At 31.6% G+C, this 26,869-nt stretch overlaps 4 protein-coding genes across 16 annotated transcripts; 3 read left to right on the top strand and 1 right to left on the bottom strand.

Annotated features, from left to right (window-relative positions):
• Positions 1 to 1,420: 1,420 nt before the first annotated feature.
• On the top strand, positions 1,421 to 6,814 carry LOC108326450 (ras-related protein Rab7). 6 transcript variants are annotated; one of them, XM_052874698.1, is made up of 9 exons: positions 1,421 to 1,580; positions 1,693 to 1,886; positions 1,961 to 1,987; positions 2,219 to 2,318; positions 2,438 to 2,584; positions 2,801 to 2,881; positions 2,959 to 3,104; positions 6,089 to 6,162; positions 6,416 to 6,814. In XM_052874698.1, the coding sequence occupies exons 2-9, from the start codon at positions 1,834 to 1,836 to the stop codon at positions 6,577 to 6,579; spliced, it is 792 nt and encodes a 263-aa protein (XP_052730658.1). In that variant the 5' UTR covers positions 1,421 to 1,580; positions 1,693 to 1,833; the 3' UTR covers positions 6,580 to 6,814. The 6 variants fall into 6 exon arrangements, with proteins under 6 accessions (XP_052730658.1, XP_052730657.1, XP_052730660.1 ...); XM_052874697.1 differs by lacking the exon at positions 1,421 to 1,580 and having other exon boundaries at positions 1,596 to 1,886; XM_052874700.1 differs by lacking the exon at positions 1,421 to 1,580 and having other exon boundaries at positions 1,596 to 1,886; positions 6,089 to 6,242; positions 6,416 to 6,555.
• A 3,248-nt stretch (positions 6,815 to 10,062) lies between these two features.
• LOC108324733 (uncharacterized) lies at positions 10,063 to 12,909 on the top strand. The gene is made up of 4 exons (XM_017557664.2): positions 10,063 to 11,360; positions 11,433 to 12,405; positions 12,486 to 12,620; positions 12,745 to 12,909. The coding sequence occupies exons 1-4, from the start codon at positions 10,063 to 10,065 to the stop codon at positions 12,907 to 12,909; spliced, it is 2,571 nt and encodes an 856-aa protein (XP_017413153.2).
• A 459-nt stretch (positions 12,910 to 13,368) lies between these two features.
• Positions 13,369 to 15,017, bottom strand: LOC108327357 (protein MAIN-LIKE 1-like). Its single transcript, XM_052874147.1, has 4 exons — positions 14,748 to 15,017; positions 14,473 to 14,674; positions 14,015 to 14,349; positions 13,369 to 13,932 (listed from the first exon to the last, which is right to left on the bottom strand). The coding sequence occupies exons 1-4, from the start codon at positions 15,015 to 15,017 to the stop codon at positions 13,369 to 13,371; spliced, it is 1,371 nt and encodes a 456-aa protein (XP_052730107.1).
• Positions 15,018 to 20,994: 5,977 nt separating this feature from the next.
• Positions 20,995 to 26,869, top strand: LOC108324333 (uncharacterized). Of its 8 annotated transcripts, none has more exons than XR_008248015.1 (10): positions 20,995 to 21,227; positions 21,473 to 21,524; positions 22,329 to 22,402; positions 23,125 to 23,226; positions 23,727 to 23,870; positions 24,631 to 24,682; positions 25,586 to 25,659; positions 26,090 to 26,179; positions 26,444 to 26,507; positions 26,597 to 26,869. XR_008248015.1 is itself a non-coding variant. In XM_052875300.1 (10 exons), the coding sequence occupies exons 1-9, from the start codon at positions 21,100 to 21,102 to the stop codon at positions 26,454 to 26,456; spliced, it is 729 nt and encodes a 242-aa protein (XP_052731260.1). In that variant the 5' UTR covers positions 20,995 to 21,099; the 3' UTR covers positions 26,457 to 26,503; positions 26,597 to 26,869. The 8 variants fall into 8 exon arrangements, 4 of the variants coding, with proteins under 4 accessions (XP_052731260.1, XP_052731259.1, XP_052731258.1 ...); XR_008248014.1 differs by having other exon boundaries at positions 26,444 to 26,523; XM_052875300.1 differs by having other exon boundaries at positions 26,444 to 26,503.

Raw genomic sequence — 26,869 nt, 5'->3', positions numbered from 1 at the left:
AAATATTATTCAATAATATTTGAATAGTTTTTTATGTTTAAACTTTTTTTTACTAATTTATATATATTGATATTTTAATTTATCTTTATATTATTTGAAAAATTAGGTGAAAACTTTAATTTTAGTGTAACGAAATATATAAAATAAATTGAAAAAACAAAATAATCGGTCAATCCACTAATTCACCATTCTACCAATCAACTAGCAAGTGGATCCAGCTCAATTACAAAATTTTTGATTTACCAAAAATAAACAGGTTAAGTTAAATATTTTGTGGTGAGCCAATCCTAATGAGTTAGATCGACTCACTTTGACATCTTTAACATTTACCATATATATCTCAAAATCAAATCATTTAATATACTATAATAAAATCAAATCATTTAATATACTATAACGAGTGAGATGTTATCACTTAACAATATTATTCCAAAAACATACTAAACAAAAACATAATATTATGAGAAATTATTTCACTTAAATATTTTATCAACAAATTGTCCACAAGCTATAAATTTAAATAAAACATAACTTATTTTTCAGTTTATCTTAGTCAAACTTATAATGAGTTATTTGAGTGATATATTGATCATAAAAAAGAGAGAACTATTTTTATTAAGACGAATATATATATATATATATATATATATATATATATATATATATTTTAAATATAATTGTTCTATGAGGGTCAATATGTACTTATGATATATTTATTTTCGTAATCCTTAGTTTCAAAACCAAGATAATACCATTTTTGATACTCGTCCTCCTCAAGTCAAGATACTAAGAGTGTTTGTAAAACATTTCAAAGTTAAATTAGCAAAACGTATCGCAGGACACTGTAAATAGAATAATAATTAATGAACCATGTGTATATTGTGAAATGTGACTTACGTTAATAAGGCTTACGTGGATCGACATTGGTTAATTAAGTCTTATATATGCTAATCCTTGATTAATTTTATTTAAGCTGTCTTAGCATAATCATGGTTTTGTGTGCTTGCCCACGACGATGTTGTTTTATACTCACCGCATCATCAAGGTCCAGTACTATATAACAATAATTTTTTTTTTTTACTTTAAAGAAAATATTAATGTTTATAAATTTTTAAATTTATAAATAACTTTTAAGTGGCTTTTAATAATATTTACACCGATTTATCAATTCAATGAGAAGTCGATTTTGTAATTTTAATAATTGAAATACTGGATTTGTTAATTATTTTTTGATTGAATAGTCCATTTCAATTCTGACGTAAATAATTAGGATGGAATCTTCTAGGTGTATCGTATTTTGATGATACCTTTTCTTCTCTCTCCCAAACAACTCAGGGCGATATTATTGGATCTGATAGATCACCCACAATGTGCCATCATTCATGCACGCTTCGTAACTTTATCTCGCAACACCTCTCTTATAATTATACTTGAATTATTTTTCACTTAATTACCTTTTTAATCTATTTAATTTAATTTAGGACACCCCATATATTAACTTTCCATTAAAAAAATTCCATAATTAACTTGTCGTAGTTAAATTTTAAACATCCACATAAAGAGAGATATACCAATATCCTGTAAGGAAGAAACTTTATTTCGGTTTTTTTTTAGTCCATGAAATTTATTCATTGAAGGAAAATTAATTTTCCCTTTTTCCTTTTTTTTTTGTTTTTGGCGAAATCTGTTTAGTACAAGAACAGTGCAGAAAGCGATCGAAAATGGCGTTTGTTTTCCCCTTTTGTGCTCGTAGTTGACCTCTAAATCAAATCCCTCGATAAAGAAGCGAAGGAAGGAACAATCGAGTGCGTTGCGCCCCCACCGTAAGCAGCTATGTCGTTGCGCAGGCGAACCTTGCTCAAGGTCATTGTTCTCGGCGATAGCGGGTACGTTCTTGGTGTTTTTCCCGCAACACCGCTTTTGAAAACGCTTTATCTGATTCGTTTTTTGCCATTGCCAGAGTGGGAAAGACCTCGTTGATGAATCAGTATCCTCACGCGCCGCGTGTCGCAGTTTTTTCACCGCTTTTCGGATTCACTTTGGTTTACAATGATTTATTATAATTGTAATTGTAATCATAGCCAGTGCATCTGTAAAGTTTATCAGATTTGTGTTTTTGGTTATTTTGATGATATTTTTTATAGTTCTTGACAATTCTTTACGTCCCTTATTTTTTTTTTTTGGAATTTAGCTGTGTGGACCTTAACTAACTGTCTAGATACGTGCACAAGAAGTTTAGTCAGCAATACAAGGCTACCATTGGTGCTGATTTTGTCACTAAAGAGCTTCAGATTGACGACAGACTTGTCACTCTACAAGTGGGTTTCGTTTCCTATTCCAACGGTATTTCAGTGTTCTTTTGAATTTTTCTGTTTTAGGCTTGTAGTGAAGATTGTGTTGTGTTCCAATGTGTTTATTTTCTGTGTCTGATTGATAGATATGGGATACTGCTGGGCAAGAGAGATTCCAAAGTCTCGGGGTTGCATTTTATAGAGGCGCGGATTGCTGTGTTCTTGCGTATGATGTTAATGTGATGAAATCTTTCGATACCCTTGACAACTGGCATGAGGAGTTTCTCAAACAGGTAATTATTGTCCTTTTCAAAATGCTTTATCTCTTGCTGCTTCGACTATTGTCTAGGGTGTGGTGTTTTTTCACATGGACAAATGCATCTATTAGCTAGTGTGTCCTCACAACATTCACAGATTGTCTAACCCTAATTTATAACCTACCAATGTTGGAATTTGCTGGATAAGCTTTCTGTTCAGATTTATGTTCTCGTTGTATCTTTGTGATGCAGGCAAACCCACCCGATCCAAGGTCATTTCCATTTATTTTGCTTGGAAACAAGATTGATATTGATGGCGGGAATAGTCGAGTGGTAGGCAAATATTATTACACTTTAACATTTTCTCACTTTACCTCTGAGTGTAAAATGTTTATTTATCTCACATGCAGGTTTCTGAGAAGAAAGCAAAGGATTGGTGTGCTTCAAAAGGGAATATTCCCTACTTTGAAACATCCGCAAAAGAAGATTTCAATGTTGATGCTGCATTCCTGTGTATTGCCAAGGCTGCTCTTGCCAATGAGCACGAACAAGACATGTAAGTTTCACTCTCGATTGTCATGCAGATACACATGAATATAGGTTGTACTACTATATAACTGTACCGGACATGTACCAACTATTGTCAATGATGTTAGTACCACTTGCAGTTTAAGATTTAATATACAACTACTATGCATTAAGGCATATCTACAGACTATCACTGTTGGAATGTCAATGAAGTGATAGAAATAGAAAATGGTTCACTGGTATGCGTTTCATGTCTCATATTTCTGTTTTTGGCCTAAGTTCTTTATTTAATGTGAATTTTATTACTGTTTCTTATAAAGAAATTCCCAAATCTGCTCCCTTCTTCCAAACATTAGTGGCTTGTATTTGTACAAGTCAATCCTAATTGCTCATGGGCAATCACAAGACTACATCTTAGATGTGCTTTTGGCATTGATGCAGGCAATATCTAAACTCATCCATTTTCTTTAAAAGGTTGTGTTCATTAAAGGCAATAAATGATCTCATGAGAAATTGATTAGCCACATTAAAACCTAGAGCATCGGAAAGAATATCTCCATCTAAGGCTTTCTCTTTTAGAATTTCAGTTTTTCACAACAACTTCCATGTTGATGACATGTTTTGAGTTGCTATTATTGTGCATAGCTTCTGCAATGTCCAAACTCCTCCATTGTTGGCATATGCAATGGAAGCCGTTTCTCTTGATAATCTTTTTTATTCTTAGTTCTCTTTGATATTCTCTTCTAGTTGCAGATTCTTTGTTAAGGAATTGGCTAAAGACGATGACATTTCTTCTTGTGTGTATCATACTAATTGAAAATAGATTATGTCATTTTTCTTTTTTTTAATTGAAAATTTTATATTGAAGTAGTAGTATTGAAACTAGTAGAAATAATGGATAGAAAAATTCAATGCTTTTGACCTTTACCCATATTCTTTTGCACTCTTAATTTGTGAACCAATAACTGCATCTTATTCATGCAACTATATAGTTGCATCTTAAACTATCAACTTGTATTGCCTTTGTATTGGGAAACGAAACTAGGAGAAGAAGTGTTTGAACATTATGAGAAGTATTGCCTTTGTATTGATGAGTCACCCACATAGGTTAACTTGACATTATGATTATACTGTTAGAACATTATGACATTATTAATATATATCTGAATATTATGACATTATGATTACGATTTTTCAATTTAAATTTGTTTTAAATATTGTGATGTAGAGGTAATGTTCTCAAATTATGTTGTTTTTATTCATATATATTATATATAAGTGTAATTTTGCATTTTAGGTCAAATCATAGCATCTTGTGTTCCAAGTTACGAGTTTTCACCTTCCTCCAAATCTGGGGTAGAAAAGGTGCATTAAATGAGTTGACTTGTTGGTTCCATCATGTTTTTGCCGTCTCTAGTGAAAGCTATGAAAAATTGTAATATACCACCACTTTGAAATTTTTGGAGTTTGGAAGAAAAGGTGAGGTTGAAAAACAAAGGTTGATGAACAGATTCAAAGTATTCATTGAAGCATTGACTTCATTGATATTACTAATTTCAAGACATGAAACCCATTTATGGAATGATAGCTATTGTGAAAAAAACCCAATGATCTTCAGTAAATTTTCATTCAAATCATATGTGTCTAGTGTTCAGAGAGAAAGTAATTATGAGGAAGACTCTTATTACAAAAAAATGGTAGTGAAGTTGTTCAAGATAAAACGCAATGAAGAAAATGCTAGGATTCATCTAAAGCAGAAGCAACCTAAAACCTGCTGTCAAATGTCAATACCGATAAAAAGTTATGAAGATTCTGAAACAAATAAAGTAAATGTTCAGTTCTGTTGATGCTTAAGATCGATGTTCCACTTTCAAGATGTAAAAATGCAATACTTGTTTGATATTCATTTATAGGAGCCAAATGTTCTTGGTGGCTCTATTTTTTATTGCAGCTAATCAGGTCACCATTTATATCCCGCCATGGTCTTCTGTTCCGAAATTGTTTTTAGGAAAAGAACATGCGCGGTTAAGATCAGAAGTTAAAGTCATGCAACTTTTTCTCGTGAACATTTGACCCTTAAGTTGTAAACTTATAACTTTGACACTTCATATAATGTCCAACGGTCAATATTTGATCCCTTTCACTTATCTTGATGACACACTGCTGTCGCTTGATATTAACCTATCATGACTGGTTCATTTCCAACATACTAACAATACTTTGTATCAATGCCGTAGGCACAATTAAACTAAGAAATTATCTTGTTGCTATGGAAATGATACTCATTTCAATCAAGCTTCGTTTGGTGTTCAAATTTCCATTGTCAATAAATGTTAAATTCAATTAATACTTGAGGAAGTTTGATGTTCAATTTACTAGATGCAATTTTGGGTTCGATGTTCAGTTATTGAAGCAAACAGATTTTTAATGTTGTGATAAATAGATTGTCCAAATTATCAGGTCTTTTATGGAGTCTTAATGTCTAGTAGAGAGTCTTCAAACATTTTCCTGCTCCATGATTTCTTTGTCTGGTTAAAAATATGAATTCCTCACATATTTCTTTTGTAGCTAATAGTTTATTATGTTTAAAAAAAACCGTATTCTTATGAGATGTTATGAATGTCTGGGCATGACATTCTGCTTTTAACTTTATTCTTATAGTAATATTTTCTTTTATATAGATTGTGAGTTATTGTCAGTGTTATATATATTTTTATTCAGTTTGAAATGAAAATCATATAGAACAAAGGGGTAGGAGATAGTTGGAGTTTGCTCCTCAATATTACACATCCTGTTTATGTATTTAGCTTTTCCATTTTGAAAAATGAAAACAACAGTCTTTAGGTTAGTGTGATATTCATAATTTTTAACTATAGGGAAAAGGCATGTAAGTATGTATATATACATGCAAAGTGCCTACTACTGTTAGCCAAGGAGGTCGAGTATATAAATATTAACACAAGTTGATGAATATCTTACTGCATTGTTTCTGTTTTGGGGGATAATGGAAAGGAAGCTTTGTACTGTTAGACCATTTCCCGAACTACAAGGTTGGAACAGGGATGGTAGCGGTGGTGAGAGCCAGGGTGAGAAAGCCTCCTTCGAATCTGCTGATAGATATCACCACCCACTTTTTTATGCACTTTTCCTGATCCCATAAAACATAGTTACGTTTTCTATTTTTTACATCACTTCATTGGCTATTTTGAATATGCATATTAATCCTTCTTTGGAGTCCCATGCCATATTCTGTTTGGCATTTTTTTATTTCCAGATTGCTTTATTGGGAGATAGCTGTTAACTGATTTCCGAACTATTTTATTTCAATTTCAATTGCAGATATTTTCAAGGGATTCCTGAGGCAGCAGTTCCAGAAAATGAACAGAGGAGTGGATGTGCATGCTGATATGGAGATACTGAATAATTTTCTGAACTCCCCTTGTTGCTGTAGTTCAAACTCTTCAAATTCTTTTTGGTCATTTAGTGCATACTGTATGCCTTGATTGTGAGAGTAAACTGTGTACCTTGAGGTTGCCATTTTGATACATTGTATCATTTATTGTAGTCCTGTTTTAGGAAGGACGAGCTTCAGAGTGTTGCACTTGCAGGTAAAGCATGTTCAGTTGATAAACTATAGCCTGCTAGATGCGGCATGAACCATGGAATGTTTAAATAATTTTTGAACTTTTTTTTCCCGTTCATTGTCAAATTGAGATGTGGCATGGACCTCCGAATGTCTATACTGTGTTTGAATGATGTGGCTTTTGTTTCCTTTGCAAAACGGGCTTGTGTTTGGAGCATACGATGTTTGTTATTAACATGCATTATTTAATCTCCACCCTTACCATTACGCTTAGAATTTGCTATGTTCGGAAGGTCGAACATGGGTGACACATGACATGGCAGAGGTGATCTTTGGTCGGGGGAACAGAGAGGAACACCACAGCGGCACAATGGTGGTAGAGGAGTAAGTTGTTTGAAGAGATTTTAATGGTCGGAGTCTGTATTTGAAAAAAAGCAACAGATGATCAGATTAAAACAATAACACTCAATAGGGTCACTGCAGTTTTAAAAATTTTATTTTAGATCATATCTAAAAGATCCACTTGTACCAAAAATGCTTGATGACAACACCCAGTATTACCCAACAGTTCTAGGGGGATAAGATAACAGTAACTTGCTTTCCTACCTAACCAGAACATGAGATACATAGAACAAAATTTGGTGAAAAAGTGGTTTAAAGGAATAAGATGGCGTGTTTTCCCGAGACTTAGACACTTGAAGCATAATTTAGCAAGGATTATCACGTGTACTCTTCTTGTCAATGGAGTTCATATGTTTTTTCAATTTTGTCGCGTTGGTAAAGTATTACTAAAATATCCATACACCTTATTTAGAAGGTAAAAACAACTATTTTCACTTCACTTTTTTAATTCATTATTACATTAAATAACTTATTGAAAATCACTTTTTTTTCAGTAAAACTTTTGTTTTTTTATGTGGTAAATTGACAATGTTTTTCTAACTATATTTCCGGAAAATTAGAAAAATATATAAAAAAATAATGAGAATTTGTAACTCTATTCAAACACTATTTGTAAGACATAAATAATAACTATATCATCCAAAAAATGTTAAAATCACTCTCATATTAAATCTATTTCGTAATTTAAATTTTATGTTGCATAAGAAAAGTTGAACTTTTATATTATATCTTGAACGAAGTTCTCGAGGATAAAAATAATTAACTAAACTTGAAGTTTGATAAATATGTCATAAGAAATTCTCACTCAAAATGGTACATGTAATAGAAAACGTGTTTTAATATAATTTTATAGTTATCAAGTTTAATATGCAGATAATATATTTTATTAAAGATTATAAATTTATTTCGTTTTAAAAGTAAATATAGTCAAATTAATTTATTTCTGTTTTTAGTGATTCCAAATATATTAAAAATATTAGCCATTAGATCAAGACGCATATTCTGAATATGAATTCTCAGTAATGATATTACGTTTATCCTATTTTGATTAATTATATGACCCGCTCATACTAGTATAGTATACAATTTTTATTGTTTTTATATAGTTAGGTATATTAATTTTGATATATTTAAAATATATATTTTTTATGTGACTTTTATCAAAATTTAAGATTGAAGGAGTTTGAAGCCATAAGTAATTGAAAAAGATTTAAGATATGAGAGAGAAAAGAACTTGACTCGTCAATTTGACTCCTCTATTATGGTTTAACTCTGATCAACGTGGGTTGGGGCCAGAAAAATCCATAGGACCAAAAAGCCCTTCATAGAAAAAGTTCATAGGGCCAAAATAGAGTGTTTCATCCTGCACCTCCAAGCATTTCATCCTGCACCTCCAATTTCCTAAAATACCCTTAATTAATAAATGGTTTAAAAGTTTAATCTTTTGATTATTGAAAATTTCCGTACCACCATTGACTCCACCTCTATTTTCCACCAATTAAGAAACATGCACTCTGCTCCTCTGTACCCCTTCACCTCTGCACTCCTTGAACCCTTCATTCCTGCACCCCCTCACCCCTGCACCTCTTGCATCCCATTTTTTTATAAAGAAACCATACGGCTCTTTCACAACTCTTCACTGGACTTTGATAATATTTTTTTTCTTGAGAGTCATTGAGAATTATCTAAAGAGAAGTATTGTTCTGAGTGTGCAGTTTGGAGTGGTGTATTGGCAGCTTCACTCTTTGTGTTGGTGGAGTTTCGGATTACCTCATTCTTCTTTCTTCTTTGTGTTTTTGCTGTAGAGGTTAGTAATTATTTTTAATCCGTATGTGCATAGATAAATATTGTTATTGATAGAGATGTAATTTAGGTTCGTTAATGCATGCTACCTAAAATGAAACGATATAAACTCATGGACTCAGGTAGCCGATGATGTCGATCGACTGCGCCGATGATGGTAATCGGATGTGGAGATCCGATTGATGCGCATCGGATATGGAAATCCGATTATATGAAATTTCGGATATACATATCCGATACTCAACCCTCAACTTAGATTATTATGTATGTTGGTTACCTTAGTTTATTTATTTGTAATATTTAAATTAATTATTATCTTTACATATGATTTTGAAACAAATTGGAAATAACGAAATGCATTCGAATCGGACCTGGAGATCCGATAGTGAAAATTCGGAGATTGATATCCAATACATGTTTAATGTCATACATAACATTTTAATTATGTTATTGTTTTAGTTATTTTATTAATTTTAAAATTATTTATGATTTTGTATTAGTCTGTAATGAAATTATATATTTTTTAATTGATATAATTTTGTCTTCTGAATTTATTAAAATTAATAAAAGTAATTTATATATATATATATATATATCAGATTTCCATATCCGAGAAAGAAAATTTTTCGTCCCCAGTTCTTGGTATTAAGCTGAACATACATTTTTGATGGAAAAAAAAACTCAGTTACCTGTTTCAATACTCAATTATTACAAGCAAGGATTAACATTTATTTAAAAAATTCCTAAGATATTTGACAACCATTCATTCATTTATATAATTTGTACCTATTTTATATATTATTTTATTATTTTATAATTATATTTAAGTATATGTATAATTTTTATGAATTTATAATATAATTAGATAATATGTAATTTTTTCATAATTTTCCATGTTGTTTTATGAATATTATTTAAGTAGGTTTGTTTTATATAAAAATTGAATAAAACTAGTTAACTTTATTTTTATAATTATTATTTGTTGTTAATATAAAAAATGCATTTTAAATATATATTTTTTAATAATTTTTTATATAGTTTTGTGTTTATTTAACTTGGTGTTTGATTTAAGTTAGATTATATTGTTCATAAATTTATAATTGTATAACTATTGTATTAGTTTTTTATTTTATAATATAATTATAAATTTTAAATTTATTGTATTATTTTTTTATTTTTATAGGTGATTATAATTTAAATGGACGAATATCATTATGGGATGGATTCTGAAATAAATTGTACCATGCAATCAGAATTTTCATCATTTATAAATGAGGTTGCTGAGGAAGATCTGACGAATAATTTCACAACAAATGAAATATTTTCTTCTCGTGAAAACTTAATTGAATGGGTAAAAGGGATTGCAAATGATCTAGGATTTGTTGTGGTGACTATAAGATCCGATAAAGCTACCGGTCAACCTGGGAGGAAGACGTTTGTATTGCTAGGATGTGAAAGAGGCGGAAAATATAGAAAATACAAACCCGACCAACCTAGTGCATATGGCACCCGAAAATGTGAGTGTCCTTTCCAGTTAAGGGGCAAACCATCTAGTAATGGCGATGGGTGGGTATTACAAGTGATATGTGGATACCATAACCACGATTTAGCAAAAACTTTAGTGGGGCATCCTTATGCTGGTAGGTTAAATCCTACTGAACAAGAAGTACTTGTTGATATGACTAAAACCCAAGTAACACCAGCAAATATTTTGTTGACTCTGAAACAAAATAATGAGCATAATGTAACTACAATAAAACAAGTTTACACAGCAAGGTATACATATAAACGCTCATTGAGAGGGTCGAGAACTGAGCTGCAACAATTGATGATGATGTTGGATCGAAATAATTACATACATTGGAGTAGATGTGCAGAGGATTCTGAAGTTGTTAGTGACCTCTTTTGGACACATCCCGATGCAATAAAGTTATTGAATGCATTTAATGTTGTTTTGTTAATGGATTCAACTTACAAAACAAATAAATATCGATTGCCATTGTTAGAGATTGTTGGTATGACATCTACTGGGTTAACCTACTCAGTCGCATTTGCATTTTTATCAAGTGAGCGTCAAAATAATTTTACTTGGGCTCTTCAAAAGCTTAGAGGTTTATTTTTGACATCTGATACCGGTCCACAAGTCATTATCAGCGATAGAGACTTGTCTTTGATGAATTCCATTGGCAATGTCTTTCCTCGGTCATATCAGTTGTTATGTCGCTTCCATATTTCAAAAAATGTACTAGCGAAGTGCAAAATGTTACTTGATTGTAAGGAAGCATGGGATGGCATAATGGAAGAATGGGAGAACGTCATGAATTGTGAAGATGAATCTATGTTTGGGGACTATGTGATTCACTTTGAATACACCTATCGTTCATGCCCTTTATTATTTGAATATGTGAATAATACTTGGATTATTCCATACAATACTTACTTTGTGAAGGCATGGACAAACAAAGTTATGCATTTAGGGAATACAACAACGAACAGGTATGTTTTAATGATATATTAGTTTACACTGTATTTGAATATTTGATAATATTGTTGATTTATTTTTGTTAGGGTTGAGTCTGCTCATTGGAACTTAAAGAAAGTATTGGGAAACAGTATGGGAGATCTTTGTTCTTGTTGGGATGCCATTCATAATGTAATTGTGTTGCAACATAATAAGATCAAAGCGTCGTTCGAAATTAGTCTGAATCTTATGAGTGAAGCTTATAAAGGCATAAAATACAAAAAACTTGTTGGACGAGTATCCAGATATGCTTTAGGACTAATAGCTAAAGAATTAGAACGAGTGCATCTTGTCGGTCTCGATACGGGAAGATGTGGATGCATACTTAGACGGACGTACGGTGTCCCCTGTGCCTGTGAATTAGCACGTTATGGCCCTGGTATGATTCCTTTGCGTGAATTTCATGTAATGTGGACAAGATTGTCTATTTCAGATATTGTATCGAATGAATCACAGCCAGAGTTATCCATACAACATGAGCTGACTATGGTTGAAGAAAAATTTAAGGAGGTTGAGATTGGAGGTAAAGTGACAATTAAACAAAAGTTACTTGACATTGTTTATCTTGCAATGACATCTATGATACCTCCATTGCATAAAGTTAAGACGAAGGGTGCACAAAAGAAAAAACTCCAGAGAACAGAGAGGTCTACGAAGCGTGATCCCTCATATTTTGAGCATGTAGACACATTTCAGTCAACAATTGAATCTTCATCTGCAAAAAACAAATTTCAACTAAAGGATAAACCTAGGCAACGAAGGAGAGTACCTATGATAAATCAATTTCATCCTATTTGTCAACCATACATTCTCAATATTGTTGATGTCGTTGCTGATGGTCACTGTGGTTATAGATGCATTGCTTCGTCATTAGGGTTAGGGGAAGATTCTTGGCCCATTATACGAAATGATCTCTATAAAGAATTGAGTCAGTGGCGTGATGAATATGCGACACTAGTGGGAGGCTATGATAGATTAGAACAACTGAGGAGGTCTTTGATGGTGGACCCACAATCAGCGGTACGCGTTCATATACTTCACAATGTATTTATTATTTGTTTTATTAGTTTTATCATAACAATTTGTTTTATTCCTTATAGGCTAATGCAACCAAGTGGATGACTATACCAGACATTGGGTATGCAATTGTTAATCGCTATAACGTCATCCTAGTTTGTCTTTCACATACTCAGAACTATACGATATTCCCACTACGTACCAGACCGCCTTCTGATGTAAGACAACATCACTTAGTATGTATAGGACATGTTAACGGCAATCATTTCGTACAGGTAACATTATTATTATTATGTTTAATTGCAACACAATAAGATTTATTTACTAATAGGGAATTTACAGGTTCAACTACAAGATGGTTGTCCTTTGCCTATGACAGATGTGATATGCTCAACTAATTGTTATCCAGAGGCGCGAATGTGGTCATATTCGTATACAAATAGGATGCAAGCATTTTCAGAATTGATGGGTGTTACTACCTCCTATGTTGACTTAACGGATTCATGATGTAATGTATTTTTATGTAATGTTGTTTTAGTTAAAAACAACATACAATAGAAACATTAAATATCATGCATATATAATGTTTAATGTTATTTTACAGGAAAAAATAACATAGAAAATGAGTCCAAAATAATTATATAATGGGATACAATAAAAGTATAAAAGCTAATTCAATTTGAAGTAGATCGTCTTCCACGAACATGCCTGTCACGAACATTCCTGGCAGCTATTCTGGTCGGTGAGTACTCTTCAACGGCTGCGTCAGCTAAATCCAGTAGTTCCCGTGCATGAGTGTATCCTATCGTCCCCTCGAGAATTTCCTTACAAGAGAGCATTTGTTGTAACCTTTCACCAAATGTCCTCACTACACTCTGCATTATAACGATGACACATAATTATATAAACAATCACAACAAAATTATATAATATAAATAATGTAGGTAAACATACCAGTAAACCAGACTATGAGGCCGATCTACGACGCTGCGGCACTTCATCAGGAATGTCACGTCGGAGTCTGGGAGCAAGACTCGGTCGGTCGTCATCAGCAGCAGGAATAATGTAAGGATGAGATATGATCCTAAACCAATGAAGGTAACCATCAACACAATCAGATGGGAATCTGCTTACGGACACACCCCTAACAACGTGATCACGATAGTGCAACCACACATCATCGGTCGCCAGTATGTCCGCATCTGCAACAACGGGTGGGTCTCGAGGGATGGACTGCTGAAATCCAAACTGCCTCAAAACACGCTCAGGAAAATGTCGACACAATGTCTCACCAATCCTGATCCATCCCGAGAACATACACACGCCGTAAAAAGGACGACTCTCCCGATGTGACTCATAAGGGTACCAGATGACTGAATCATATGTAAGCGCATCCAAGTGTACCCTGACCTCTAAGAGGGTGGAACCTTGCCTTGGTGACTCCCACTTTGCAGCACGAGGTCTGTCTTCCATGTATGAAGACACCATACGCCTTCTTCCCAATGTAGGGAAGTGCTCATATATCCAACTCTACAAAACAAAATATTATACATTATTACATAATCGATATCGAAAAATTTCAATCAAATCAAATTGTAAACTAAATTTCTACCTGTAACAGAGTCAAATAACCTGCCATCTGTCTGGTCGAAGCCAAGTTGGCATCTCCTAGCTGGTCATACATGTATGCTAGTGCAGCAACGCCCCAGGCATATCGGCCACATGTGTGTACGTTTCTAAAGAGCAAAAGATAAGACACGCGAATGGATGTTGCAGTCTTATCAGCAAATATACTGCATCCAACTAGATGCAACAAGTATGCCCGGGCAGCATACTCCCACTGTTGCTGTTCACAGTGCTCAACATAGATGTCTCGAAGCCAGCTCAATCTAACTTTCACACCGTGAGCTGCAGTTAACTCAGCACCAGCTCTCCCGCCATCCACGCCTAAAAGCTCCACAATGGCGCATCTACTGTCTTCAAAATCTACTTCCTCTAGATGTCATAACTGCCCTAAAACTGGGAGGTGCAACAACGATGACACATCATCTAAAGTCAAAGTCATCTCACCCACGGGGAGATGGAAACTGCTAGTCTCGAAATGAAATCTCTCTACAAATGCCAGCAGTAGACCCCTATCGACATAGTCATATGACATGCCCACCAAAGACATCAGACCAGAACCATTAACGATGTCTCTAATGCCCTCATGGCAGGATCCTAATCTGTTTAACTTCTTCCCATGGGAGATCAACTTGATCTCCTCCCGTTCCTAAACAATAATATTTAGCGATAAAATTATTTCAACTAAACAATATTCATTAAAATTAAAGTTTTCAACTTACCCGACCCTGCCATATCGCATAAGCAACATGGTGAATGTAATGTGTCAATACGGAAGCATTTAATGGACCTCCAGGAAATCCACCTTCAACAACATCCTCATGATCCTCAACTGCATCCTCGTGAAACCTCACATCTCCTTGGTCCTCAACATGAATATCAGACTCAACTGCTCCACGTCTTCTACGAGCAGAAGCTGTAGGTCTCCGCCTCTCACCCTGTGACGAACTCTCTCCGCGATGTGAAGAGGAACCTCCTCGAGTACAAGCCATATCTAATATAAATTTTTTTATTAACAATAATATTATAATAATTACAAAAAATTCACTACTAAATAATATTAAATTATTCAAAACAATTTATTTTAAATAACATCAATTTAACTAATTCATTATAAAATTAAATAATATATTATTAAAAACAAAATAACTTCAATCTCTAACAAAATTATAAATATTACAAATAATTACAAAAAGTAATTAAAACATTTTTAACTAACTGTAAAAATCTAATATTTCACAAAAAAAAAATAACAAATCTTTTAACTATAAAAAAATTAATTCAAATCTTGATATAAATAAAAAATTATTTCAATTAAAACAAATTTATTAAAATAAAAATCAAATAACTATAAATTCAAAAATTATAACAGAAAGTTTAAAATAATTAGAACAGAACATTTTAAAAAATTAAAACACGAATTTTTAAGTTATTATAACAGAATATTTAAAGTAATTAAAACAGAAAGTATAAAATAATTCAAACAAATAATATAAAATAAATAAAACAGATAAATTAAAATATTTAAATTTATTTAATTAAAAATAAAAACATTTTATTCGAATCTTTATATAAATAAATAATTCATTCAATTAGAAAAATTTTATTCAAATAAAAATCAAATAACTATAAATTAAAAAATTAAAGAAAAAAACAGAATTTCGAAAATTATTATAACAAAATGTTTAAAATAATTATAACACAAAATATAAAATAATTACAAAAAAAAATTTTAAAAATTAAAACGGAAAATTTAAATAATTAAAATTATTTTATTAAAAGGAATAAAATTATTTCTTTATATCAATAAATAATTATTTCAAATATAACAATAAATTTAAAATTTTAAACAGAAAATTTAAAAGAATTATAACATAACAGTTAAAAAAATTAAAACAAAGTTAGTAATTATTATAAAAGAACATCTAAAATAATAACATTTAAAATAATTCAACCAGCGACAAAATAAAAACTGAATATTAAATTCAAACATAATATAAACAAAAAAAACAACATGGGCACGGTCGGATCTCCATAACCGATTTAGCATTCATCGGATCTCTATAACCGATTTGGCATTCATCGGATCTTCACAACCGATTTAGCATTCATCGGATCTTCATAACCGATTTCTATCAGCATGAAAAACAACACGAACCAACCTTTGTTGGGTGCTCAAAGGAACTGTGGGTGGATATTTCTCTGCATTGGCCGGCGCTGGATGAGCTCCTCTATCTCTCTGGCCTTTGAGTGACGACCAATGGACAACTTCTGTGCGAGAATGGACGACCACCTTTGTCTGCGATAGTGGACAACCTGTGTGTGTGCGACAATGGAATAGGAAACTGCTGGGTGCTATCGGAAAACTTCCGATTTGAAGGAAAGGTAGTGTGGTGGGTGCTACTGGAAAGCTTCCGATTTGAAGGAAAAGCAGTGTGTTGGGTGCTATTGGAAAGAGGAAATGCAAGCAGTGTGCTGGGTGCTACTGGAAAGAGGAAATGCAAGCAGTGTGTTGGGTGCTACTCGAAAGAGGAAATGCAAACAGTGTGTTGGGTGCTACTGGAAAGAGGAAATGCGGAGGATAGGGTCTAATGCGGTTCTTGCTGCTGTGTGCTGCTGTGTGGCTGTGGCAGTCTAGAAAAATGAAGATGAGAGAGAAAGTGAGAATAATATCTCTGCCAGACTCTTTGACCAGTTTTAAAATTTTCTTTTAAAATATTAAATCTCTTAATTATAGGTATTAATTATGGGTAATTTAGGTATTTTAGAAAAATTTGGAGGTGCAGGATGAAATGCTTGGAGGTGCAGGATGAAACACTCGCCAAAATATCTATAAAAACCCTGTGGGTTAGGACCAACCCATGAGTCTTTTTTTAGAATTTTTTTCATTTTAAATACAAGAAAAGTATAATTAATTCTAATTTGTTGTAAGTCTAAGTGTTATAATTTCTAAAGCTGATCTAATTATATTTGATAGACCAAAATTACCTAATTATCTTTTTTATTATATAAAATAAATATTTATTTTTCGTACTTAAAATTCTATAAATAATCTTGTTTGAATATATAAACTATATATTGAATTTAAATTATGATATAATATTTCATTTTTTTAGAAGTTCTACTCTTTCACAACAATTCCATTTTTCCACATACACTCCTTCACACCTATAATAATCCAGATTTCTTCTGACAAAAGTTAAACAAATAATTAAGGGTTAAATATGTTTTTAGTCCCTAAACTATCAATTTGTTTTTAGTCCCTCTTTCAAAGTAAGGTAGATTTTAGTCCTCCTTCCTTAAAAAAAAAAAACATAAAAACTCATGTTGAAAGGCAAAGGAATAGAAAATAAAAAGATAACCTAAAATATTTAACCCAATAATTAATTTGGCCCAAAATACAGACAATAAAAAGATAACGTAAAAAAATAGAAATTCAAAGAAAACTCATGTTGAATGGCAAATGAATAGAAAACTCCAATAATTTAAGTGACTACTAATTAAATTCTTTCAATTTATTTTATACTTTGCGAGAAAAAAAAAATTGTCATAAGAATTATCTTATATCATTAGCAAAGCAAATAAAAAAAAGCATTTGTACAAGCCAAGACTAGAAATCATCAAATTCATATTAGAGATCTTTATTTGAATTATAACTTATCATTTACTATAAAAAATGTATTTATAGAAAATAATTATATCTATCCTCCATGAAACTCATATTGCAATGAATATAAATAATTTTTATTAATTTTGTAAATAATTTTTTGTTATAAATAATTATTTTAGTTTATCAAAAAATAGTAAGTTTTAGAAATAATTAAATAAATAATAACATTTAATTTACAAAATATTACCAACAGAATGAAATTAATAAGATAATTATTTTAATTAAAATATATATTTAATAATGTAATAACGTTTAAGCTAATTTTAATTTATGAAAAATAATTATTTTTACTTCTCTATTTTGTAGGTATTTATATATATATATATATTTATATATATATATATATATATATATATATATAAATATTCACGTTAGTCAAAAAATATACCACCAATAGAACATGTTGTATGAGTAGTTTAGAAATAAGTAAAAATGTAAGAATAAACTAAAAATTATTAATGAAAAATTGATAGATATTAAATGAATTTTTTATAATTAATTAACATATTTTTGTACTTGACTGACTGTTTATAAGATTAAAATGTAAATTTCCAATATTAATTTTTTATATCAGCAAGTTTAATTTACATAAAACTTCATTTTTTTATCAATATTTAATATATATATATATATAATATAATATAAGAGAGAGAACAAAATTACAATAAACTATGTATATATAAATTATATTGTTTCTAAAATTTAATTAAAGTTATGCAGTGGGACTAAACCCACTTTAACTCTGATCCTAATCCACTTGAGAGGGGTTTTAGGGGTTGGGACTTTTTTGGCCCCCTACTTGAGAAGCTTCTTAAAATAGGACTTTTTCAATAATGAGTTGTGTTGGCCTTGGGACCATGGGTTAAATTGACACCTTTATTGAAAGTTAGGGTGTTGCTCCCTCCACCACCATACCTTTCTCCTTCCACCTCCCCTTTACTATTTTGTCCCTCAGTAAAATTTTATTTTTAGGGTTATTATTTTTTAATTTTACCCATTCACAACCTATTTCATTAATAACCTATTTTAGTCCGGTACATGAGTAAAATACTTTTATTTCATTTTAATATTATATTTCTTCCTCTCTTTCTTTCGTCGTTGTGAGATACTACAAGTTGCAAAGGTTGGTGGTAGTGGAAAGAATTATCAAGCAGTCTCCCTCTCGTGGTACAGTGCGTGGAGTGGTGCAGTGCGTGGAGTGCTTCCTCGTATTTGAATAAACCTTGAAATAAAACCCTAAAAAAAAAACGTAACCTTTAAACGGAGGTGACATCCTTCAACGGATGTCAATGTCCTTCAACGGATGTCAACATCCTTCAACGGATGTCAACATCCTTCAACGGATGTCAACATCCTTCAACGGATGTCAACATCCTTCAACGGATGTCAACATCCTTCAACGGATGTCAACATCCTTCAACGGATGTCAACATCCTTCAACGGATGTCAACATCCTTCAACGGATGTCAACATCCTTCAACGGATGTCAACATCCTTCAACGGATGTCAACATCCTTCAACGGATGACAACATCCTTCAACGGATGTCATCATCCTTCAACGGATGTCAACATCCGTTTAAGGAAAAACGGATGTCGGACATCCGTTTTACCTTAAACGGATGTTGACATTCGTTGAAGATGTCACCTCCCGTTTAAAGGTTACGTATGTATACTTCCTTACGTTGGTTGATGCTCTGGACGTTACTCGATGTTCTTCCACACCACGGCAGCAATGGAAGCTTTCAAACCAAAAAAAAAACTGGAAAGAAAAAGGAATGGAAGTGCGGGAGGTGGGGAGGTGAAACGAAAATGGGGAAAGGGGAAGAGAGTTCTGTGGGTGGGTGCTGGGAAAGTAAAATTAGGGTTTCAAATTATTTAAAATAGGGTAAAAGTAAAAATCTTTTTAACTTAAGGATATAATTGTATTTAGAATAATGTGGGGAGGTGGAGGAAGTATAGGGTGATGATGGGAGCAACACCTTGTAACGCAAAAGAGTTTGAAGTTATTTGAGTTTGTGTTATATTCCTGTTTAATTTCTCTAATAAAATATTTTCAACATTATTGATAGAGTTGATAATGTATTTTAGTAACCAGTTCAAACAAATACAATACAAATAAAGATTTCTAATATAATGATTTTTTATATAATTTTTTTTCCTAATAAGAGTTTCAAGCAAAATGCATATTACTAATGTTAAAATCGATCAGACAAATATATTATGAAAAAAAATTCTTAAATGTGATGATTATCTATATCGAAAGTTTTTCTATCAAAAGTTCTTTTTTTAATAAAAACAACAATATAAAAATTGAATTACTCGTGATAAAAACTTCTAGAAAGATCTATGATTAACAATACTAATAGGAAGGGAAAATCTATTTGTAAGGTAATGAAAAACGAACACCACCATCGTTAAAAACACTAACAGTAAAGAAAAAAGCTATTTATAATAAGAACGAAAAATGAACATAAAAAAATGAGATTGATTTTAGCTAATAAATTAATTCCAAATTATGTTGAATTTATTCCTATTCACAATCCAAACCTACGTGATTCTCAGAGTTGGATTGAGTTTACTGCTTTAGACACCACATCTGATTTTAATTGAACTGCTAATTCAATTAAGTAATTGAAAAAATATTAAATTTTAAAAAAATGATATTTTGAGAATAATTTTTTAACAATATCTTAACATTATCATTATGTGATTAGTCTAAAATTATTCCTCAATCAATAATAATAAATATAAATATCAATATAAACCAATAACATAATGACATACAAAGTGATATTAAAATATTGTAAAAAAATGTTATTAAAACATTATTATTTTAAAAAATATATATTGCCACTTATTGAATAAGTCATTATTGTTTCGATACTTTCTATAATTACTCACGCAGAATAAGAAAATTAGATATTAAAATAATTAATTGTTTTTATTATATGTTATCTAATTTATTTGATTTTATGAATTTGGAACTGTTATAGATGTACTAAAAGTAAACGCACTAAGCTAAAACCAAATTGAGTTAATTGAATTTAAGGATTGAACATCCTATTTTCATCTATAATAAATCGCTTAAATATTTATTTATTTCATACTTTTCTTTTACAAATAACTAATCATCTGAATTTTCTTAGATAAATTCAAAATTTCAGATTTATTTTAATATTAACAACGAAGACAATTTTCATTACACTTCCGTATTCATTATATTATATTTTTATAATTTAAAATATTCATAAATGTCCATCCACATTACACGAGTCAAATTCAACTGATATAACTTTACTGTGAATTCACGCCTGTGTTGGTGGTCACATATAAACCACAAACTGCATCATTGTTCTTAATTTTCTTCACTGCAATTTGCTATTGCTTCTTTCTCTCAATCTCAATGGCGAAAATTTCAGTGGCAACCGCTTTGAGAACTCTCTTCACTGTTGGGGGACTTCTCATGCTTGCTACCCTTCTTTACACTCTCTTCACCGATGGTCTTCCGTTTCGTAAAGAACTTCTCACACCGTAACTTCTCTCTATCTCTTACTGCATTCAGTCTCACTTACGTCATCATAGACTTATTTTTTCATGAGAAATTAAAATCAATTTATGAATCTTAGTTTTTTAGAATTAGACGGAGTTTGTTTAATTTTACTTTTTGTTGTGAGTGTCAGTGGGAAAGGTTATCCAATCTGTACTTTTTTTCTGTATTTTAGTTCACTGCTTTCTCTCGCCATAAACAAATTTTTCCCAAATTTTATTTGGTTCAGGTGGATGGGAGCAACTTTGGTTGATTTCTATATCAACGTTGTAGCTTTGGGTGTAAGTCAACATACTACTTGACTTCGTTAATTGCTTCAGTATTTTATATAGACTGCTGGTGACAACTCGTATTGCATTTATAATTTTAATTGAAACTTGTGATATTTTATCTCATGTGGAATCTATACATTATTTTATGTGATTAGTGACAGAATAAACAAATATATTTAGTGATGCTAAGATACCGACATCAGTTTTAGATAGAGAAAGGGACATGATCAATGATAAACTTTTTGAAAGAAAAGTTATTAGATTCTAAATTAAAATACACGTGCTGCACTGGATTTGTCAGTAGACTGATCTTTGTCGTATCTTGGAGTGAGAAATAAAGTTGACACTTCTTGTCTTGGTTTAATTGTTCTAATGTGAAATTTCAATTGCACAACTTCCTCTGAAAATTTCAGTGCAGTATTCCACTGGAAACTCATCTCTTGTGCTGTGTGCCCTTATAATTTTTCATAGGAATACAAGTCAAGTTGAGGAGACCTTTATAATTCCTTTCCTACTTCTTTTTTGTATATTATGTTACTTATGTGTACAACAACTGACTTGCAATTTTCAAATTATGTGCATGTGTTGGGTTGTTTTTGGAGAAATGATCACTTAGTTTTCAAAATGTCTCATAAAGTTGACAAAAGTCTATGATCGTTTCTCTAAAATACGGTGAACCAAATGTGGACTTAAAATCACTCTAATACATGGGTAATACTTAAAAGAATATTGCCTAATTTTGATATTATGTTACAATCACTTCTCGAGCGAAGTTTCATAAGCTCTGACATGCATTGTCGATCACATCATCAGATCTGGGTTGCTTACAAGGAATCAAACTTGATTAGCTCAATTCTGTGGATTATTTTACTTGTTTGCCTTGGAAGGTATTGTTTTCTGTCATTATTTGATGTTATTTTGATTGAATGATTATATGTAATATTAATTTATCGAGGCAAGTATTAATATGTAGATCATATTACCGGAGCTATGAACAAAAACTTTTGAACAAGATGATCTCTACTTTTTCTATGATTTTTTCCCAACTCTATTACCTTGTTCAGCTATATGTGTCACACAAAATAAAAATCCAATTAGATGTCATTGTTTCTTACTTTTTTAAATATAGCTCTCAGTGCCTTATAATTGTGTGTGGAACAAGTGGTTTAAGGATCTGATAGATAAAGCAAATTTTTTGATCTTTGAAATGAAATTACCTAATGCGTCATAACTTTTTTCTCATGACTCATGTAAAGATTATAGTTAATCTTGGTTATTTGTGCTAAACTGATAGTAAGTCACATTGTAGTTATCTCTTCACATTTCTTAATTTCTTCCTGAGGATAGAAGGATTGTCTACTAGATTCAATTTTTTTCTTTTTCTGTTTTCCTATCATTTATTACACCTATGGAGAAAGCTGGCAACAATACTCTGATTTCATATTACATATAAAATGTAAGGGTTCCTTTCCTATGTATAAAAGCTCAGATTAATTATTAGTTTGAGTTGTTTCTTATCTTGTATCTTGTTTATGATCGTTCAAAAGAATCTCAGAAGTGCTAATTTATTTCACTGTTTTTCTGGTATGTTTTTCTATTGTTTCATCAGCATCGCTACATCTGCCTATATTGTCGTGCAATTTTTGAAGCTGTCATCTCAAGAATCTTCACAGGATCCAATGTATTATGTTCTGTTGCGACATCCGAACAAGTAAATCTACAGAATCACTACTACAGAGTCGTGTTCTCTCAATATTTTTCATTCTTTCTAAAATCTTCTATATTTTCTTGATCAATGCTTAATGGTGTCACTCTAAGTCTACTGTCATCCAGCTTATGCTTATAATTTCTGAACAATCAATCTTCTTGGATAGTCTTTTAATTCTGAAAATAATATATTCATTTTCTTCCTTTAATCAATGTGCGGATAGTCAGCTTTCTTGAGAGTTTGATTAACAGTTTGGAAAGTCAAAAAAACGATACAGGTTTTTCTTTTTTTTCCTGTTGCTAAAGTAAATTGTGTTATTAATTATTTTTGTTCCATGCCGCGTAAACTATCCATATACATATGAATAATATCAATAGACATATGAATAAAAGGGACTGGATGATATATATAGAATCCAGTTTTACGGTCTCCTTAGCTGTGTGATTTTTGTGTATAATCTCTACATTTTCAACATCGGTTCTAATTGACTCACATTTATATAGGAATGGCACAGCACCACAGAGAAAGCATTTTTCGGTCATGACCCTTAGAATACTTTTCAGCATTTTGGGGGTTGTCATGCTTGGAACTTTGGTGTACACTCTTGTCACTGATGGTTCTCCTTTCCGAATGGAGCTTTTTACTCCGTAAGATCTCCATACTTGTTATTATTAGCATTATTTTCTGTTACTATCCTTGTTGTCAACACAAGAACGATTGAACCTTCCTATATAAGCTCAAGCTGCATAGATGAGATATGTATCAATTTTCTGTATTTGTCGCGAGATGGAACATTCTTTTTTTCATTTATTTTACTTATTTAATTAGGAAAAAGTGGATTACCTTATTACCTATCACTTTATTTGTGTTATCTTCTGCATTGACCAAGTTATTTTGTTTTCAATTTTAATGTAATGGCTTCAAATTAAAGAAAGTTTATGGTCATGCAACAAGAACCTTGTCAAGCCTTAGAAAAAACAGTTTTTGAAGAAGCTGAAGATATATTTCTTGATGTGTGGCAATCTTCATTATTTGAGTTTAGTGCCCAAAGTTATCAGTGTTAACTTGATCTCAGCACAATCCAAATACTGATAATAAAGCACTAATAATTTACTTGCTCATGTAGTAAGCAATGTATCTGTTGATAAACATTTTAACTCTTGTGCAAAGAGTGTAGTGCGGACTACATTATTTTAAAATATGCAAATCTAGCATGTACTTTTAGCCTTCATTTTCCGAAGTTAAATATTCACCAAGACCAATGCTTGTACTTGCTGCGTTTCATTCAAGAAGGTATTTACATTTTGTGCATTTGCACGCTCATGTTAGAAAGTTTTCTTTGAAGTTTCAGCTTACCCCAGTTATTTTTCGTTTAAGTGAATATGATAAACTCCAAAATGTTTGCAGGTGGTTGATAGCAACACTAATTGACTTCTACATCAATGTGGTGGCTCTAGCAGTATGTCTACTTTTTTTATCTTAGCAGCTCTAAATCATACAAATGTAAACTTATTTCATAAAATGGAGGATTAAGATTCAATGGCAAAACAATTTTTAATAATATTTATATCGAAATGCTTGGAATCACATATTTTATAATGTAAAAGTCTAAAATTCTATATGAAAAAATTTATTGTTGAAAAAATAGATGTTTGGCCTCCCTGTTACTAAAATCACATGTCACTTATAAAATTCTTGTTGGTTAGAAGCATTTATGCCCCTCTAAAGTTAAAGTAGGTGTATTTTCTTTGTTAACTGATTAAAAAAATGTTGTTCTAGAGAATTAGTCTAAAAGATCTTTTAAATGACTCTTAATTACTTTCACATTCAAGGCATCGTATTGGTGTTACATTCTGTTAGACGTATTCTAGTTAATTGGTTTTATCCATGCTGAGCATTTAATTATCAAACGTTCCCAACTCGTTATTTGATTTTCTGCATGCTGTTTGTCGTAGTAAGATGGGACAAGATTCAAGAGAATGAAAGGAAGTGGTTCTTTTCTTCCAGAAACCATAAGTTAATTGTGGGGAAAGAAATTTGTTTTGATTTCCTAATTTGAGGCCATTTGATTATATAAAATTACCTGCAATGGGGTTTCTATTTGGGTCATTTAATGCCTACCAGAGAAGCCAGCCGTCTAGATGTTTGTGCTACCAATTGCGTTTTGGAGCTATAGCAGAAAGACTTTATTAAGTCAAGGAATAGTGATCTATTTGAGCCTCTAAAATTGTTGAGATAATCAACGTCAAAATGTTTTTTCATGCAAAGTTATGTTCAATTCTATAATGCTGAAGTTTAATTTCATTAATATTGTTTTGGATCAGTTTAGGTATCCTATTCCTAACTATTCATGCAATATCAGGTCTGGGTTGCCTACAAAGAATCCAGTTGGGTTTCTGCAGTCGTCTGGATAATTCTATTAATATGTTTTGGCAGGTTTGTTCTCACAATTTTAATTTTGTTCATTGGTTGGTGATTAAAACTAGTTATAATCAGGAAATACCTTTCAAGAACTTTGACTAGCTATAGTTTTATGACAGATTCCAGTTGCCAATGAACAACTGTTTAGTTTTTAACTATACATTGATTTGGATATCAAATTTAGTCTTTTAGAGAAAATTATGTATAATTTATATATTTTAACAGAAATGTGATTGTACACTGTATTAAAGCTTATTACTGGGATATTCCAGAAAATACACAGAATAAGAAAAGATTGATTTATATTTTTCTTGTTAAGATTATGGTAGAACTGAGTACTTCTTACTTGCAAGACCAGAGTTAGTGTTTATGCCAGTTAACAACGCATGCATATAGACGGATAAATTTTGTGGTTGACATTGGATTCACTTTCCAAAATTTTCAGCATTACTACTTGCTTCTACATCGCATGGCAGCTGTTTCAGATATCTGCTCAAGATCCTGCTTACCTTGTTTTAGTGCATCATGGGGACAGGCAAGCAAGCATTTAACACTCTTTCCTTTTGATTTTTGAACATTTGTATTGGGACTTGAGCAGGCATGAAGTGATACTTAGGGTTGCAAAATCCTTTAACTGTTAAGAAGTTAGTGTTCTGTCTCCCGAGACTGTTATCTCTGGTTAAGTTTATCAGGTAACAAGAGAAGAATGAAGGTCACCTCAAGTTGCATAACCTCTATCTTTCTCTCACTTTTTGTAGTTTACTCAGAAATGTTAATAATTATTTTTATAATAGGTCAGAAAACAAATATAAGGGGATTTCTGGTGAGACAACATAGCAATGGTGTTCATGAACCAAAGGCATGTAAGACTCTCATGTGGTATGTTCTTGCAAATGTGAGTGGATTGCCATAAGGCTTACCCTCCGGCATTTACTTTGTTTCATAATTGCAGGAAATTAAAAAAGGTTTGGGATAATCCCTGAACAGATATGGTAATACCAGAAGACAAAATTAAATTACTTTAGTACTGTAATAGATTTAGTTTGGAGATCAAAACTTCTGTCAACACTACTGTCGGGTGGACGATGTCGTTCTTCTAGCAGTAACTGCAGACTTGTACTTTCTTAAAAAATTGAATTTTTTTCCTCTGTATAACACTGTAGCTGTAACTAATTATAAAGTTGAAATGTCAGAATCAGAGGAAAGTTACCTATTCTTTTGTTAA

Source organism: Vigna angularis, chromosome 3 (genome assembly GCF_016808095.1).
Source record: "Vigna angularis cultivar LongXiaoDou No.4 chromosome 3, ASM1680809v1, whole genome shotgun sequence".
In the NCBI taxonomy this organism is placed as follows: Eukaryota; Viridiplantae; Streptophyta; class Magnoliopsida; order Fabales; family Fabaceae; genus Vigna; species Vigna angularis.
This window is presented reverse-complemented; position numbering and strand designations above follow the sequence as displayed.

Coding starts and splice junctions, on each gene's coding strand:
- LOC108326450 (XM_052874698.1), top strand. CDS start 1,834: ATGTCGTTGCGCAGGCGAACCTTGCTCAAGGTCATTGTTCTCGGCGAT. Junction 2,585..2,800: donor ATGAGGAGTTTCTCAAACAG/GTAATTATTGTC, acceptor TTTGTGATGCAG/GCAAACCCACCCGATCCAAG. Junction 2,882..2,958: donor ATGGCGGGAATAGTCGAGTG/GTAGGCAAATAT, acceptor TCTCACATGCAG/GTTTCTGAGAAGAAAGCAAA.
- LOC108324733 (XM_017557664.2), top strand. CDS start 10,063: ATGGACGAATATCATTATGGGATGGATTCTGAAATAAATTGTACCATG. Junction 12,406..12,485: donor TGGTGGACCCACAATCAGCG/GTACGCGTTCAT, acceptor TATTCCTTATAG/GCTAATGCAACCAAGTGGAT. Junction 12,621..12,744: donor GTACCAGACCGCCTTCTGAT/GTAAGACAACAT, acceptor GGGAATTTACAG/GTTCAACTACAAGATGGTTG.
- LOC108327357 (XM_052874147.1), bottom strand. CDS start 15,017: ATGGCTTGTACTCGAGGAGGTTCCTCTTCACATCGCGGAGAGAGTTCG. Junction 14,675..14,747: donor ATGCGATATGGCAGGGTCGG/GTAAGTTGAAAA, acceptor ATTATTGTTTAG/GAACGGGAGGAGATCAAGTT. Junction 14,350..14,472: donor CAGTTTCCATCTCCCCGTGG/GTGAGATGACTT, acceptor TGGAGCTTTTAG/GCGTGGATGGCGGGAGAGCT.
- LOC108324333 (XM_052875299.1), top strand. CDS start 21,100: ATGGCGAAAATTTCAGTGGCAACCGCTTTGAGAACTCTCTTCACTGTT. Junction 21,228..21,472: donor CGTAAAGAACTTCTCACACC/GTAACTTCTCTC, acceptor TATTTGGTTCAG/GTGGATGGGAGCAACTTTGG. Junction 26,180..26,438: donor TTAGTGCATCATGGGGACAG/GCAAGCAAGCAT, acceptor TTTTTATAATAG/GTCAGAAAACAAATATAAGG.